This window comes from Fusarium subglutinans (genome assembly GCF_013396075.1).
Source record: "Fusarium subglutinans strain NRRL 66333 chromosome Unknown NRRL66333_c0000434, whole genome shotgun sequence".
Lineage (NCBI taxonomy): Eukaryota > Fungi > Ascomycota > Sordariomycetes > Hypocreales > Nectriaceae > Fusarium > Fusarium subglutinans.
In genome coordinates, this window is record NW_023502497.1 from 1 (window position 1) to 14,594 (window position 14,594).

General features: G+C 42.0%; 5 protein-coding genes across 5 annotated transcripts; 3 read left to right on the forward strand and 2 right to left on the reverse strand.

Moving 5' to 3' along the window:
• Positions 1–1,067: 1,067 nt before the first annotated feature.
• On the forward strand, positions 1,068–1,712 carry FSUBG_13924 (vitamin H transporter; the record flags this gene model as incomplete). Its single annotated transcript, XM_036678866.1, has 3 exons — positions 1,068–1,155; positions 1,357–1,516; positions 1,562–1,712. The coding sequence occupies 3 exons, from the start codon at positions 1,068–1,070 to the stop codon at positions 1,710–1,712; spliced, it is 399 nt and encodes a 132-aa protein (XP_036530609.1).
• A 3,739-nt stretch (positions 1,713–5,451) lies between these two features.
• On the forward strand, positions 5,452–8,662 carry FSUBG_13925 (RTM1; the record flags this gene model as incomplete). The annotated part of the gene is made up of 6 exons (XM_036678867.1): positions 5,452–5,486; positions 5,533–5,795; positions 5,844–6,163; positions 6,422–6,462; positions 6,673–6,921; positions 7,387–8,662. The coding sequence occupies 6 exons, from the start codon at positions 5,452–5,454 to the stop codon at positions 8,660–8,662; spliced, it is 2,184 nt and encodes a 727-aa protein (XP_036530610.1).
• A 556-nt stretch (positions 8,663–9,218) lies between these two features.
• On the forward strand, positions 9,219–10,757 carry FSUBG_13926 (glucuronyl hydrolase; the record flags this gene model as incomplete). The annotated part of the gene is made up of 2 exons (XM_036678868.1): positions 9,219–10,016; positions 10,209–10,757. The coding sequence occupies 2 exons, from the start codon at positions 9,219–9,221 to the stop codon at positions 10,755–10,757; spliced, it is 1,347 nt and encodes a 448-aa protein (XP_036530611.1).
• Positions 10,758–10,990: 233 nt separating this feature from the next.
• Positions 10,991–11,548, reverse strand: FSUBG_13927 (uncharacterized protein; the record flags this gene model as incomplete). Its single annotated transcript, XM_036678869.1, has 1 exon — positions 10,991–11,548. The coding sequence occupies one exon, from the start codon at positions 11,546–11,548 to the stop codon at positions 10,991–10,993; it is 558 nt and encodes a 185-aa protein (XP_036530612.1).
• A 78-nt stretch (positions 11,549–11,626) lies between these two features.
• Positions 11,627–12,784, reverse strand: FSUBG_13928 (uncharacterized protein; the record flags this gene model as incomplete). Its single annotated transcript, XM_036678870.1, has 1 exon — positions 11,627–12,784. One exon carries the CDS (start codon positions 12,782–12,784, stop codon positions 11,627–11,629), a length of 1,158 nt encoding a protein of 385 aa, XP_036530613.1.
• Positions 12,785–14,594: the final 1,810 nt, after the last annotated feature.

Sequence of the window (14,594 nt, forward strand, 5' to 3'; positions counted from 1 at the left end):
TATTTTACTTTATTATTATTTTATATTTAATTATTATAGGAAATGGATTAAAAATACCTTTTTATAACCTGTAATAGTAAGTAAATAACTTATTTTTTAAGTTTTAATAATATTAGTCTTTAGCTATAGTAATTAGTTAGTTATTATAATATAATATTTAAGTTATTAGCTAAATATATTATTTACTATTAAGGCTTGTAGCTAAGAGCTTAAATTAGTAAATAGAACTTAGTACTCTATGTCCTAAGAGCTAGGCCAGAGGATAGTAGTATTAACACTAGCTTTAACAAGATATTATCTTAGGCCAGGTCTTTGTAATAAGTAGCGAAGCTCTTGGCTCTAAATGTTGCTTCTAGTATTAGGCTAAAATTTCCAATCTCTAGGTAGCTCCTAGATATATCTAAGTCCGAATTTTACAATTTATAAAGGTAATTACATTAGCATATAAGCAACTTCTAGTTATAGAAGTGTTAATATAAAAGAATAAAAAACATAAATATATTATCCTAACCCATTCTCTGTATAATTCTAATTTCGTGGTTTAGTTTTTTAGCATTATTAAGCGTTTACTTAACTTTTTCCAGACGTGTTATCTTACTAGCTATAGAATAATTATTACTAGTGCAAAAAGGAGAACTCTAGAGTCTAAGCTAATTTTAAAATAAGATATCTTAGACAGAGCATGTACACTTATATCCCAACCTTTAGAAAGCCCTTAGTATTTCTTGCAAAGCTTGCCTAATACTACTTTCTTTTCTTATAACTCTGCATAGCTATCCTATAGGATGCTGTGTTCTCTTAAAGAGTAAATACTAAGTATTAGATTAATTAAGACCTTTTTTTATAGGGTAGCCTACGCAGGAAGGCTTAATACTTAACCTATTAATGTATTAAAAAAGACTTAGTTATTATAATCCTTAGTATTAGTAAATACATATAGATCATGTACGGGGAACTGGGTATTAAACTCAATATAACGGATATAGGCACGACGAGTTAATCTAAGGTAGCTATAGCCTCTGGCAATGTCAAGCCTTGCAGGGGTTAATCTTAAAGTCCGGAATACAATGGCTTCTACGCCCTATGGAATTTGCGAGAAGTATATGTATAGATTGCCAGGGACGTCTGAGGAACCGGCTTGCTTATTCCAGTGCTGTAAGTATATTTAGTAGTAAAATGCGAGACTAGATGTTTTAAATTTTCTAAGGGCAGGTTTTCTATTGTCTTAGTTAGAAACCTATGTAAAAGACACTCCAGGCTTTCCTGAGAACAAAGTGTTCTGCTACCTAGACAGGTCTAACATTAGTATACTGTGGATGGCCAGTCAATGTAACGATCCCTGCTAACAATAACAAGGGAATGCTCGTATCCTGAACTTGTCCACCAATGACACGCTCCTCGATTCCAACAACATGTCTCAATACCAATACGTCATTGCCCTCATGATCTTTCTAGTGGCGTATTCTTTATTCGAAGCACCTAGCAACCTTGCTCTTAAAGTATTTAGTCCAAATATGTACGTATAATATTAACCTGCTAGAACCTAACTAATGTCTGAAAGATGGCTGGGCTTTCTGGTTATTGTGTTTGGGGCCTTCTGTGCTGGTATCGCAGGTGCTCGTAACTTCGAGCAGATCGCTATCATTCGTTTCTTTCTAGGTGCCTTTGAAGCTGGCGTATTCCCTGGGATGATTTTCTACATGAGCTTTTAGTACAAGCCTGAAGAGAGAGCAACTCGAATCGCGCTCTCTCTATGCAGTGCAACTCTTGCTGGAGCATTTTGAGGGTATGTGTTTCCAATTACTAAGGTATAGCAATTAAATGAGACTTACCTGATAATAGAGTAATTGCTTATAGAGATAGGCATATAAATAGGGTCTATGGAATTAAAGGCTGGCGATAGTTATTTATTATTAAAGGCATCCTATTAAGTATATTACTTAATCCCTTAGTCTATTCCTTTTAATATGTTTTAGTTATACTTAGCGTTATCTTTATACTCTTTATGCCAGGCTATCTAGAGAAATTAAAATAGCTTACAGATAACGAAAAGGCAATATAAGTAATTAGATTTAAAGGAATTTACTCTTAGGGGTAAGATTACTAGCCTATATTTTTAAACTAAGTTCTGTTTACTAATTTAAGCTTTTAGTTATAAGCCTTAACTATAAATAATATATCTAGCTAATAACTTAAATATTATACTATAATAACTAACTAATTACTATAGTTAAAGGCTAAAGATAAAAAAACTTAAATTATAACTTTTTAGCTAGCCTTAAAGGTATATAAAATACTTTAATTTATTAGCTAAGAAAGGTTAGCTTAATACTATAAATACCTTAAATCTTTAAGATAATAACTTTTATATTAATAAAAACAGTCTTTTATTAATATTATCCTAACTAACTAGCTATTTAAAACTATACTAATTAATTTATTATAACGCCCTAAGCAGCAGTAGCTTATAATATAGTCCCCCCTAGAGACCTTAACCAGTACTTTAATAATATTTATAACCTAATCCTTATATAGGACTTTTACTACATCTTTAAACCTTAAAAACAATTAGTAGTAATGCAAAGCTTAACTAGGCAGATGCAAAAGAGACCTTACTAAAGCTATAATTATAGGTGTACTATTTTACCTATCTTTGCCTTGGTGTTAGTAATTCTTTACTGTCTCTCTTTACACCTACTATTATAGCTGGGTTTAGTTATCACGACCTTCAGGCTTAGCCTTTCACTGTCCCTCCTTATGCTGTTGCCTATGTTACCACTCTAAGCGCGGCTATGCTCTCTAATCAAACCAAGTCTTGTAGGCTTATTACCAGGTCCTGCTTCTCGGTCAGCACCCTGGCATTTATCATCCAGGGAAAGAATATTACTCAAATGCTATTCTAAACAAATAGCTAAAATCTCTTTCAGCATGTCTTCCGGGTCAAAGCTACACGGTACGGTATATATTCCTCTGTATTAGCATAGCGGGGGTGTTTGCAGGCCTGCCTTCGCTTTGTGCTTGAGTATCAGATAACGTCCACAACACAACAGCTAGCTCTTTGGCTTCTGGCCTCAACATCGAGTTCACAGGCCCAGGTCAAATTATTAGTATATAGATTTACAGAAGCCAGGACAAGCCATTTTACAGACTGGGCCATGCTATTAATGTCAGTTTCCTTGCTATGGGTACGCTTTTAAGCTTTAGTCTTACACGACTTAACAAGAAGCTTAAAGGATTAAATAAACTTAAATAGATAGCTTAAATATTATCTTATTAGCTCCTGACTTCTTTAAACCTTTTAAATTTATATTTTAAGAAAAAGGGACTAAATTACGTATAACTTAGCTATATCTATAAATAACTAATCTTCTATATATACTAACCTTTTACTAATAAGCCTAAGGTTGAAACCCTGTCTATAGTTATTATTATGCTTTAAAGTTATAAAGATCTAATATAATAGTAGTATAGTAGTATAAACAAGGTCTATATAATTTACTTACCAATACAGCACACTCTGTTAAGAATCCAATAGTACTCTTATAAATTATAAGTATATATGCTAATTTTATTATATATTCCTAATTAACCTATCTATAGTTATTTAAGGACATAAAAGGAAGGGTTCCTTATTTACTAACCTATAAAGTATTATATATCTCTTCTATAAGTTAAATTATAAACTTTCTTACTAAATATTATTACTAGACTTAAAAACATTTACTGTATTTATTCGGTTATTTAATGTTACTTTTAAAAACCCTGAACTTTGCATTTCAGAGGCAACTCCATTACCTAAATGTAGATAAGGAAAGGGTCAGTTACTCAGAGCTCGGCTATCGTCTATCGCTTGTCGCCTCCAAAGTGACATTGCTAGCAGCACGCTAAGCTCTGGTGGCTCCACAAGAACCCATTAAAAGAGCCTCTGTTATTTCCTCTATGCTATTCATTGTTGATCCTATTTCCTATTTAGTCCGAGCCTAAGTGTAAATTCGGGTATCAGATAACCAGACATGTTCAGTAATATCATCCAGCATAACATAAATAGAGTCCATAAAACAATTCGAGGGCGGAGAGCACCTGTCGCGTGCTCTCATTGCCACTTTCATAAAGTCCGGTGCGACGTTTCGAGAGTAGGACTTCCGTGCTCGAACCGTCGATTTGACTGTCGAACATGTAATTATCAAGAAAAGAAAAAGAAAGCCGTGCCCAGACCAAAGTTTGTATTGACAATTTGTGGATTATTAAACCCTTGCTAATACTCACAAGAAGGAGTGCTAGCCTATTAAGTCCAGCAAGAAAATGGGGAAGTCCCTGTAGCTTTGTGGATAATTCTAAGGGATTCAGCCCCTGCTCTTTAAGTATGTTGTCTGACCATTCCGGAGAAGCCCGGGCTAATTACAATATTATTAGAGTTAAAGGACTCTCTGACAGGTCTGGCGAAATATGACAACGAGAGCAAAGATACTATTGAGGGTAACTTCGAATTTCTGAAACAATATGCTAACGGTGGCGATATCTGGCGGCTACATGTGCAAGATGTACAAGATTAAACCAGCCCAGGCCTACAACTACCCTTCAAAGACCAAAAGACAGAGCTCTTCTCTAGTGATTAAATTAGAGGAATGAATGCAAAAACTATTATTAAAGGTAAACAGGAAAAGCTTTATAATTCTACGTTAAATCTTATATAACAAAGCGACTTTTAGAAGTTTAATATATATTAGGCTGCAGAACTATTCTTAGAGTTAAGTTGAATTATATACTAATATAGGATATCTAGTTTGTTTTTAATGCTTTTTTATTTTTAAGAAAGGAGGTAATCTAGGCTTGTACTAAATATATAATTTTAGTAAGAAACCTACATTAAAATAATACAAGAACAATTTTCCGTGTTTCAGATAAAGAGTACAATTACGGCAGAGATAGACTAGTAAGTGCAGTAAATATTAGACATTCCTTAGCCACCGTTTATCTGGAGGCGTAGCGCCCGTAGCCCAAGGTCAATTGTGCCTGTTTCGGTAGTGAAGGGTAAAGGAAAAATGGATCTGCGCTAACTAAAGGGATCTCAGCCGACAGCGTCTCCATACTAATAATTACCTAGCCATCAGGAAACCAATCAGAGCACCTGTAAGTATGAAACACATACTTAATGTGCATCATAATAACCCTCTGTCTTAATAATCTTGGTGATATACGTAATGTCCAGGAGTTTTATATTATAAACTTAAACAATTCTAGTAACGCTTCTACTATTTATACCTAGGGATCAGTCCGAAGTTGGCTAGGACCGAGATATCTCCTTGTCTTGTATTTCCTGTCATCAATAGTTCATAGCATAATGGTTAATTATTATTATTATAAACCTTCTCTTCCTGTGGCAACAGTCTTTGCAGTTGTCTTTATTCTGTCATTTGCTATTCACCTCTTCCAAACGATTCGAACACGAATATGGTTTTTCGTGCCATTTCTAGTTGGTTCACTGTGTAAGTCGGCGTTTTTACCCCGCTCCGTTTAACCGTTGGCTAACAGAGTCTACTCATCAGTCGAGGCTATCGCTTTTGTTAGTCGCGCAGTCAGTGCCAGGGAGTCACCAAACTACACCTTTGGTCCTTGTGTTGTGCAGAATTTACTTCTTCTGCTGGGGCCCACATGCTATGCTGCATCCATCTACATGGGTCTGGGACGATACATCCGAGAATTGGAGGGAGAGCAGTTCTCGCTGCTCAAGCCGAACTGGTTGACCAAAGTCTTCCTCGTTGGCGACATAGTATCAATTGCGCTGCAAGCGGTTGGTAAGTCTGCATATCATTCACATAATAGCCATGACTAACGGTTTTCAGATGGTGGAAAGTTCGTGAAGTTTGATACCGCAGATAACGAGACGACAGTAGAAAACGTTGTGATTGCTGGTATTATGGTACAGCTCGTGTTTTTTACTCTCTTTATTGCGCTAGCCACATCATTCTACTATCTGTTTCTCAACAAGTCTCTAGTACAGCCTTACGGCTGGCAAAAGTTCATGGTCGTCATTTCTGTCGCAAGTGCACTTATCCTCATACGATCTCTTTTTCGGATGATTGAGTATATTGAGGGACGTGATGGAGAGCTACAATCTAAAGAGGCATATCTCTATATCCTCGATGCGATTCCTATGGCTATTGTCAGTATCAGCTTTCACGTTTTTCATCCCTCAAAGTATTTCAATAGCAGGAGAAAAATTTCTTACGAGTCAGAGAGCGAGATGACACTAGGCTTTCCGCATATTCCGCGCCCTGGGTCATAGGCGAAGTATAACAATAGTTTGGGGCGTGATAAATAGTTCTAGTTTGACGAGGTTTAGTGATAGAGAATCCTTCTTATTTTTAGGTCCATTCTTTTGGTAAAGAAATAGACAATTTTACAACTACAATACAGACAGATCCTAACCTTGTCGAAAAGATATTTTGAAACCCCTGAACTGTAAGCTGAGAAGGAATCTAACTCTTGTTGGTAAACCAACCCGATTGATTTGAGTGCGAGCCCCGTATTCCATAATCCCTCCAGTGATCTGAATCTCCCGGTTGTAGTAGTCTTTCAAAGTGGCAGAAAGAATACATAAAAACACAGTCCTGGTTTGCAAGCTTCTGCACACTCTTTAAATATACCCCATCTCACTTCACCGCTGCCCAGATGCCCAGATGGTCCTTACGTATATCCCTCTCATGATTGGGAGCTTTATGAGATTGCTTGCTGGTGGTACACTGACCGACTGGCTGCCTTCTGTACGGCATCGGCGCCCGCAGAGGTCCACTGCATCCTGCCACGTATTGGAAACTTTCTGGTGGTCCTCTACACTAACGTTCGCCTCCCGATTGCTCTCGGCTATGCTAACGTCTCCTATCCTGGGCTCGAGGACGGAATTGTCCAACTCTTAAACTTGTGCGAGGATAAACTTTAGGCTGTAAAAACAGTGATAGATTTATTAGACATCTTGGAGACTTTTGGGTAAGAACTTATGATTGGGGAAGATATTTCACCACCTGTATTCGCAGCCTAAAGCTTAACCTTATAGGCAGCACTCAGCAGTCATCCCCGTAGAATGACAACACGGTGTTATCAGCCAACACGTCATCACTAACATTATATATCCTTCAGAAACCCGCAATCTTACTTCTACATCATTCGAACTTAATCAGAGATGTCCCATATAACAGCCAACAAGTATTTCGCTATTTTTCTCCTCCTTGCATCTTCCTTTCTTTCCGCATTCGCGAGCAGCAGATGGCCCGAGCCACCACTATGGACTGACAAAGACCCCTGTCCTTCGATGATTAGGGCAACAGTACCGTCGCATACGCCATTCGGGAGATGAGAGGCTGTGCACAATGCCCTGAAAACATGTAGCAATATTACGGAGCTCGATCTGAGGAACGAGGGCCCAAGTTGCACAGAATTTCCCGACGGTTACAATCTGCCTTTCCGGTCGGACGGAAGCGATCGCTATCGCTCGGCGCCACATATCCTATCGCTATATGACTATCACTTTCAAAAGTCCGAGTTGGAATACATGCGGTCAGGAGCACCAGACTGGGCAAACGAGGATGGCACATGGCCAGTGTCGAATTCCACAAACGCTTTTATCAGATGGACAACGGAAATGTACTATCGCAGCCAATGGAAATGGGACAAGCTGTCATACGAATTTAAGTATCCCGCTGGTCTAACAGGCTATTCTGCATGGCAAGATGAGGGAATCGCGCAAAGGTGGTATGATCGGCGACATACACCGATTGAGAGGTTATCAATGGAAAACATGCAGCTCTGGCTGGAAGCTATGGACTTCTCTAAGGTGCACACTTTGTCAATCGCTAATGGAAACACTTGGCCAGAAGGAAAAGGTTTACTCGTTAATCTTCCTCCGGCATTAACACGTCTCGAGAATCTCTCTATCCAAGGTCGGTGGTTAAATTGGAGAACACATCTGGCGGAGTGTGAAGCTGCCCCGGGGCCTTTACCAAAGAACAAGTGGTCTTCTTCACCGCCTCCTCCGGCACACGATTTTATCATGGCATTACCTCCAAAATTGAAGAAATTCATCTGGAAAGAGAGTGAAACGGTGCAAGAGGACATTTTCAACCCTGTTTTGAAACATCATGGATCCACGCTACAACATCTAGAATGGACAAACCATGAGAGAGGATTCAAGCCTAGGTCCATATTAACTCAAGATCAGCTGCGCAGCTTGGGAGAATGGGCACCTGGTTTGACCAGCCTTACGATCGATCTCGAACGAAGAAACGGGACCTTACCTCAAGAGGAATTGAAGATCCTTGCTGGGGCTTTACCCAAACTGAGAAGCCTGGTTGTTCATCTAAATTTGCTGGACGAAGGTCTACTGATGAATAATACTGGCTATGAAGATAAGAAGAAACACGCATCGGATTCTGTTTTGGATGTCGGGAAAGGTCTTGATTTGTTCCAAGGTCTAGGAAATGCCAAGATCCGCGAGAAGTTAGAAAGTGTCAAGTTCCTTCAGGGTGAATGGACTAATAATTGGCCTTTCGGTCAAAGTCTCTGGGAGGATAGATATTGGGTCAGGTGTTGGTTGGATGAAAAGGATGAGGGACCGGGGGCAAGGTGCAATTCGGGACATGATAACGCCTATGACCCCGACTTCTGATAGGATACAATGCTTATCTTAGTTAATTGAGCGGTTGATTAATATGCTGCATGGAATGAATTGTTGAGAGTATTCTTTTGACTTGAGTGGGCCGAAGCTCCGAAAGTTGATACTTGCATGGCGTACCTAGCCTCGACTATAATTGCGTCGAATATTCCTATGACAGACGTCCAGAAGAGTCTAACAGCAGTTTTTTATCAGTCAACTGAGCCGTTTCCAATTATAGGTTATGTTTGCTTACCTTAAGCTTACCTTATTGTGAGGAATCAATTATGAAGAAGCGGCGTCCGAATTCGTCCGCGCACCGAGCTACATACTCCGTCGCCAGAGGGAGGCGGGCCATCTTACACGGCGGTTCTATTTCGACCATCAAGATGACCTCCACTGTCGCATTTGCAGTTACCAGCGGTTGGATAAAATCGTAGCTTGGAACTTGAGAAATCCAGCTACAACCTATAACCTTGATTCCCAATACAACATACACAATGGTTCCATCACTTCAAGCACCCGAATCGCGACAAACAGCATTTCGTTAATTTCAACCCAGCCTGATGATATGGCGCACAGTAATTCATCCACGGCCGAAGATGAACACACACCTCTGAGTGAAACGTCATGGTCTGAAGGTGCGGCAGACAGCAAGGAAGAAAACATCTATAAGCAAAAGCATGCTCTTCACAAAGTTCTCTCGGAGCTTTTCGAAGAGAACGTATTCGCCAAGCCCTACCGTGATGCAAGTAGAGTCTTGAAAGGCTCTGACCCGGCGCACAACGGTTTTCCCGAAATTGTGCGCCAGCAAGGCCCGAAGCAAGGACAGTGGGTTATTCGCGAACCTGAGTTCTGGACATGCGGCTTCTTCCCGGGAACACTGTATGCGTTACTCGAGCGATCCATCAGATACCCAGGATCTATGAGAGCCAACAGCCCAGGGCTCAGATCATCCATGATTATCAGCAGCTATTTACTTCCGTTATGCAAGTCATGGTCTGAGCCACCTCATGGCATGGCTAGCAGAACAGACACCCACGACATTGGCTTTATCATCATGCCGGCCCTGCAGAGAGACTGGGAACTATTCGGAAGTGAACGAAGCATAAGCTCTATTATACAAGCAGCTCACAGTTTGGCCACCCGTTATGTACTGGCTGCTGGTGCCATTCGCAGCTGGGATTGCATTGTGCAAAAGGACGTGACCATCACAAACATGGAGGACAATATACTCATCATTATTGATAGCATGTGCAATCTCGACCTGCTATTCTATGCTGCTGCACAGACTGGTAAACATAGACTCGCTGACGTAGCTTCGTCTCATGCAACAACATTATTAAAGACGCATCTTCGACCAGAAAATGTGAGGTCGACTGTCAAGCACGGATATCAGGGTCAGCTTTACTCGACTTGCCATATCGCCAACATCGACCCCAGAACGGGAGATTTTAAATGGAGAAGAACACACCAGGGCTACGCCCATGATTCGACATAGTCGAGGGGTCAAGCTTGGGCTATCCTTAGTTATGCACGAACTTACAACTGGACCAAGCAGGAAAGATTCCTGGACGCAGCTTGCGGATGCACCGAATATTTCCTCCATAGACTAGAAACATCCCCTTCTTGTGTCGAGGTTCCTGTCCCATCTGATTCAGGAAACAAAAGTACTCGCCGAGGGCGATATGTGCCGCTCTGGCACTTTGATGCGCCCATTGAGAATCCTAAAGAGCCTCTTCGCGACTCATCAGCTGGCGTCATTGCTGCCAACGGAATGCTATTGCTATCTCAAGCGCTTGCTGGGTTAGGAAGACACACGTTGTCACGTCACTTCTTTGAAGCATCTATACAAATCGTCAAGGATACGTTGGATGTTTGTCTCGCCACTGAGAAGGTCAAGGTGACGACCTCTGAAGACAGTGGAAAGTCCATCAAAGTGGAAGACACTGTCCCGGGGCCCACCTTCGATGCTCTTTTGAAGTATGGGACAGTCAACAACTATGAAATATCGATGAGACGATATGCTAACCACGGATTGGTATGTGGCGATTACTATCTTGTCGAGTTTGGGGATGGTCTAGATAGTTACGGGTTCTCACAGCTATAGCAATAGATATCTTATCATGCTCACTTCTCTCGCTCTCACAGTAGTTAATTCTCTTGTTATAGTTGCGAGATTTGTTTAGATTGAGAGATTATTCCGAGGAGTGGTAGTTCAGATCTGTAGCGAAGAGTTGACAGCCCCGGGTGAAGAGCCCAGAAATGAAGTTGGAGATATGGATAGGCCTTCAAGGTCCATGAAGATTGCCTATAATCCTTTTCAACCATCTAAATGAAATTCTACATAGACCCTCTTCCCAAAACCCCAGGAGGTGTTGTCTGTTGAACGCTGATTTGTGTTTCACCAGCTGCTGTCAAATCAATCTCTAGCATATTCATGGAGCTCCAATCATCCTGCAGATAGCACCAGCTGTTCGGTACATACTCCATACTCTGATTCACGTTACTCACGCCAAAGACAGCAGTTGCAACAAAGGCTGATAGTCGGGCCTCAGACGTCATGTTGGACTGATCACCCATGGCACCTGCGCCAGAATACCGAATGGAGGGGATCAACGTCTTCTGTGCGACTAAATTTGTGTTGGGATCTGCTTGAATCAGATATTCTCTGCATTCTAGCTTCACTTCATCACGGTGAAGCCCTCCTTTGAGGTTGATGCTTGGTGTCAGATCAACAATGCCACTAACTCCACCACGAGATTTGACGAGAATGCTAGATTGATCAGTAACATACCCTTCGGCGAACTGCCCGTCGTGCTTAATCTTTGCCGTGTCAATCGCAGAGAAATGATATCCCTGGTCCGTGAGCTCGTTTACTACGAAGGAACTATCCACCATTTCGAAGTTGTTGAACCAAGGGATCCCATTGACCGCTCCAAGGCCTCTTATGTAATGAATACGAAGATGCCATCCCGGTTAATGGTAAGTTAAAGGAACCAAAGTGGTTTGGATTGTCAAGTCCAGGCTCTTGACTGGCCTCCACTTGCTGGTAATAGAAGGAAGATGGCCACGGCCTTTTGCCGAGTGGATAGGTATCGTGTCGAAGCGAACATCGAACGGTTGTGACCTGACCCTCCACGGTCCATCGTCATCCAACTTTACAGTCAAAGTGCTTTCGGGTGCAATCTGGTGGAGTTCCACGCCAGTTGGGATGCTGTACCCAAAGGCAGAAGAGTATGCAAACTTTCCATACTTTGCTTCTCTGGCTTTGAACATTTGGGTAGTCATCTGTCCCGCTGATAGAAGGTAATGATGCTCTTCAGAATGGCATACTATCTGATGAGGTGCTGGAAAGAGCCATGCAGTGTCAGGGTGTCTGGCGGTTGGATTCAAGGCATAGATCGGATGGGGTTCTTCTTGGACGGTCCAGAATGGATGGTCTGATGGTAGCCCAAGCACGACGAAAGACTTCAAACACCAGTAGACAGATTGTCTGGAATTATAATCCTCCGACATGTACATGTTGGGGTAGGCATAGCCAATATTCATGGTACCATCTGAATTGAAGATGTCTGTTTGTTTCGCCCACCATCGCCGGTGACGCAGGAGAAGTCCCTTGATTATACCCAGGTTAAGTCGAGACTCGGATGACTGGATTCCCGAGAGAGCAAGGGCCGACCAGAAGGCTCCACAGGAAAATCGGTAAGTCATGCTTCGACCAAAAGGAATAGCAGCTCCGTTTGTGTCAAAGTATCTCCAGTACTCGGATGCAAATTCCATCGCTTGTTGTCGATATTTTGCAACTCTTTTCTCGTCATCTACTGCGCAGTGGACGTACAGTATCTGTGCGAATTGGATGGCGAAACTTCCAGAGTAGTAGTCTGCCTGCTTCCTATTGTCCCCCCAAACACCATCTGAGGACCATCGCTCTCCGACATAGAACTGATCAAGCAATTCAAAGTCAGCATCCATAGCTTGTCTCGCTTTGTCTTTGTCGGATCCCAGCACCTTCATCAGTGCCAGATTCACCAAAACTCGGAACCACCGCCAATTGTTTCGCGGCATATCAAAGTTGTTAATTCGTTGCAGCCATTGTTCCAGGTTTTTCGTAGACTCTAGATTTAAGAATGACATAATCACATGAGGTTCCATCAGTAGGGCGAAAGCTATTGATTCCATTTCCACCATGCGCTAGTCAAAAGATCCGAGATGATCCCAGTATTCGAGACTCTCTGGATCAACACCAGCCTCAATACCGCGGGGCCAAGAACGCATTGAAGGTTCCGCACTTATCCACGAGCCCTGATATTACCCATAGTGGACGAGCAAACCCTTCAAGCTGGGCCGCGACATCGTCAAAGCCCGCAGCAGTCGATGGATATAGCTTGACACGAGCTTTGGACTTAGACCTGTATTGCTCCAATGGTCTGATAATGGCAGTGGCTGCACGTAACAGATCGTGACGATCCCGGAAGGGATTATTAGAAAAGCCAGGTAATCCAGGCATAGCAGGCTGGTGGACGAGACACGAAATGTGATGTCAAAGATAAAAGGGTGACCCAAATCACCAATCCTGAGCAAGAACAATATGAAGTTTGGAAGAGCTTGATTAATTTGGATGGGCTCGGCAAATATTGGTCCGATGATCGATCCAGCTTCAGCTACCTAGGTCAAGCATAAGCCAGTCATCATCGGCGTGCGGGGCAGTTCGGCACCTCGGCGTATCTCAAGCGGCCCCCGGCCTAAATAACTCGGGATACTTGAACTCCCGTCTTCTCATCTTTCCCGCTCACAAACAACTGTACGGCGTGCTTTCAATCTGTCCGAAGCGATATGATGGATAACGACGACCCCACTCAGCCGGAGCAGACTACTCAAGCCTCCGATGCAGGTCTTGCTTGTAACTGCTGTCGCAAACGTAAGCTTCGATGCTCACGAGAGACGCCAATCTGCGAACACTGCCGCAGAACAGGTATGGCGACACAATGATCCTCTTCACAATGAGATGTCTAACAAGCCCTGCCAGGCCAAGAATGCGTCTCCGAGACAAGGCGCGCCAGACCTGGCATGAAAGCCGGCGCTATCGAAAACGTGCACAAACGGCTTGGTGCGACCGATGCCCATCTACCACGATATCATGACTAATCAGGGACAAGATGCATTGGAACGGACGATAGCAAACTAACAGAAAGAGTTACAAAACCTTCGCGCCAAAGAGGCGTCAACTCCCCAAACAAGCTCACAACAAGAAGCTGTCGATAGACAGAGTCTTCTTCTATCCTCTCTTGCCCGCGAGATATGTAAACTCGGCTATCCTGCCCTTACCGCTTCCCCAGGTGCTCCTATTGATTCGCCACATAAGCGTCGTCGAATAGAACAAGTCGGATATCGTGAAAGATTTCAGTATGCCGTCAATCAACCAGGTTTACCTGATGATGTCATCCTAGATCAGGTCGTAGACGCGTACTTTCGGCACATACACCCATGGATTCCTATGATACACGAGGCCCGGTTTCGCAAAAGACGTCAAGATCATGGCGACGACCGGTGTCTGCTCCCTGTCCTCCAGGCCATGATACTAAGTTCCTTGCATTATATTCCCAGGAGAGACACGGCCGAAATAGCACGTCTCATTAGCGACCAAGAAGATGTGAGAGACTGGGTAGTATCCAAAGCTACCAAAAGTCTAACAGTCGAGAACCTACAAGGTTGTGTGGTTTAGTATCTGCGGTAAGGTTATAGGTAGTTAAAAGAGGCTTTAGCCCCTAGCCTATAAAGGTAAAGAATACTAATAAATATATATAAATAAAATACTTATTGCCCTTATTATTACCTAGGATCTTAGTTTTAGTTAAAAAGTTAGTATTTTAATAACTAACTTTAAAAATATATAAATAAGTAGCTATTACTTTTTATAAAAATAATTAAGCTTAAAGTATATAAA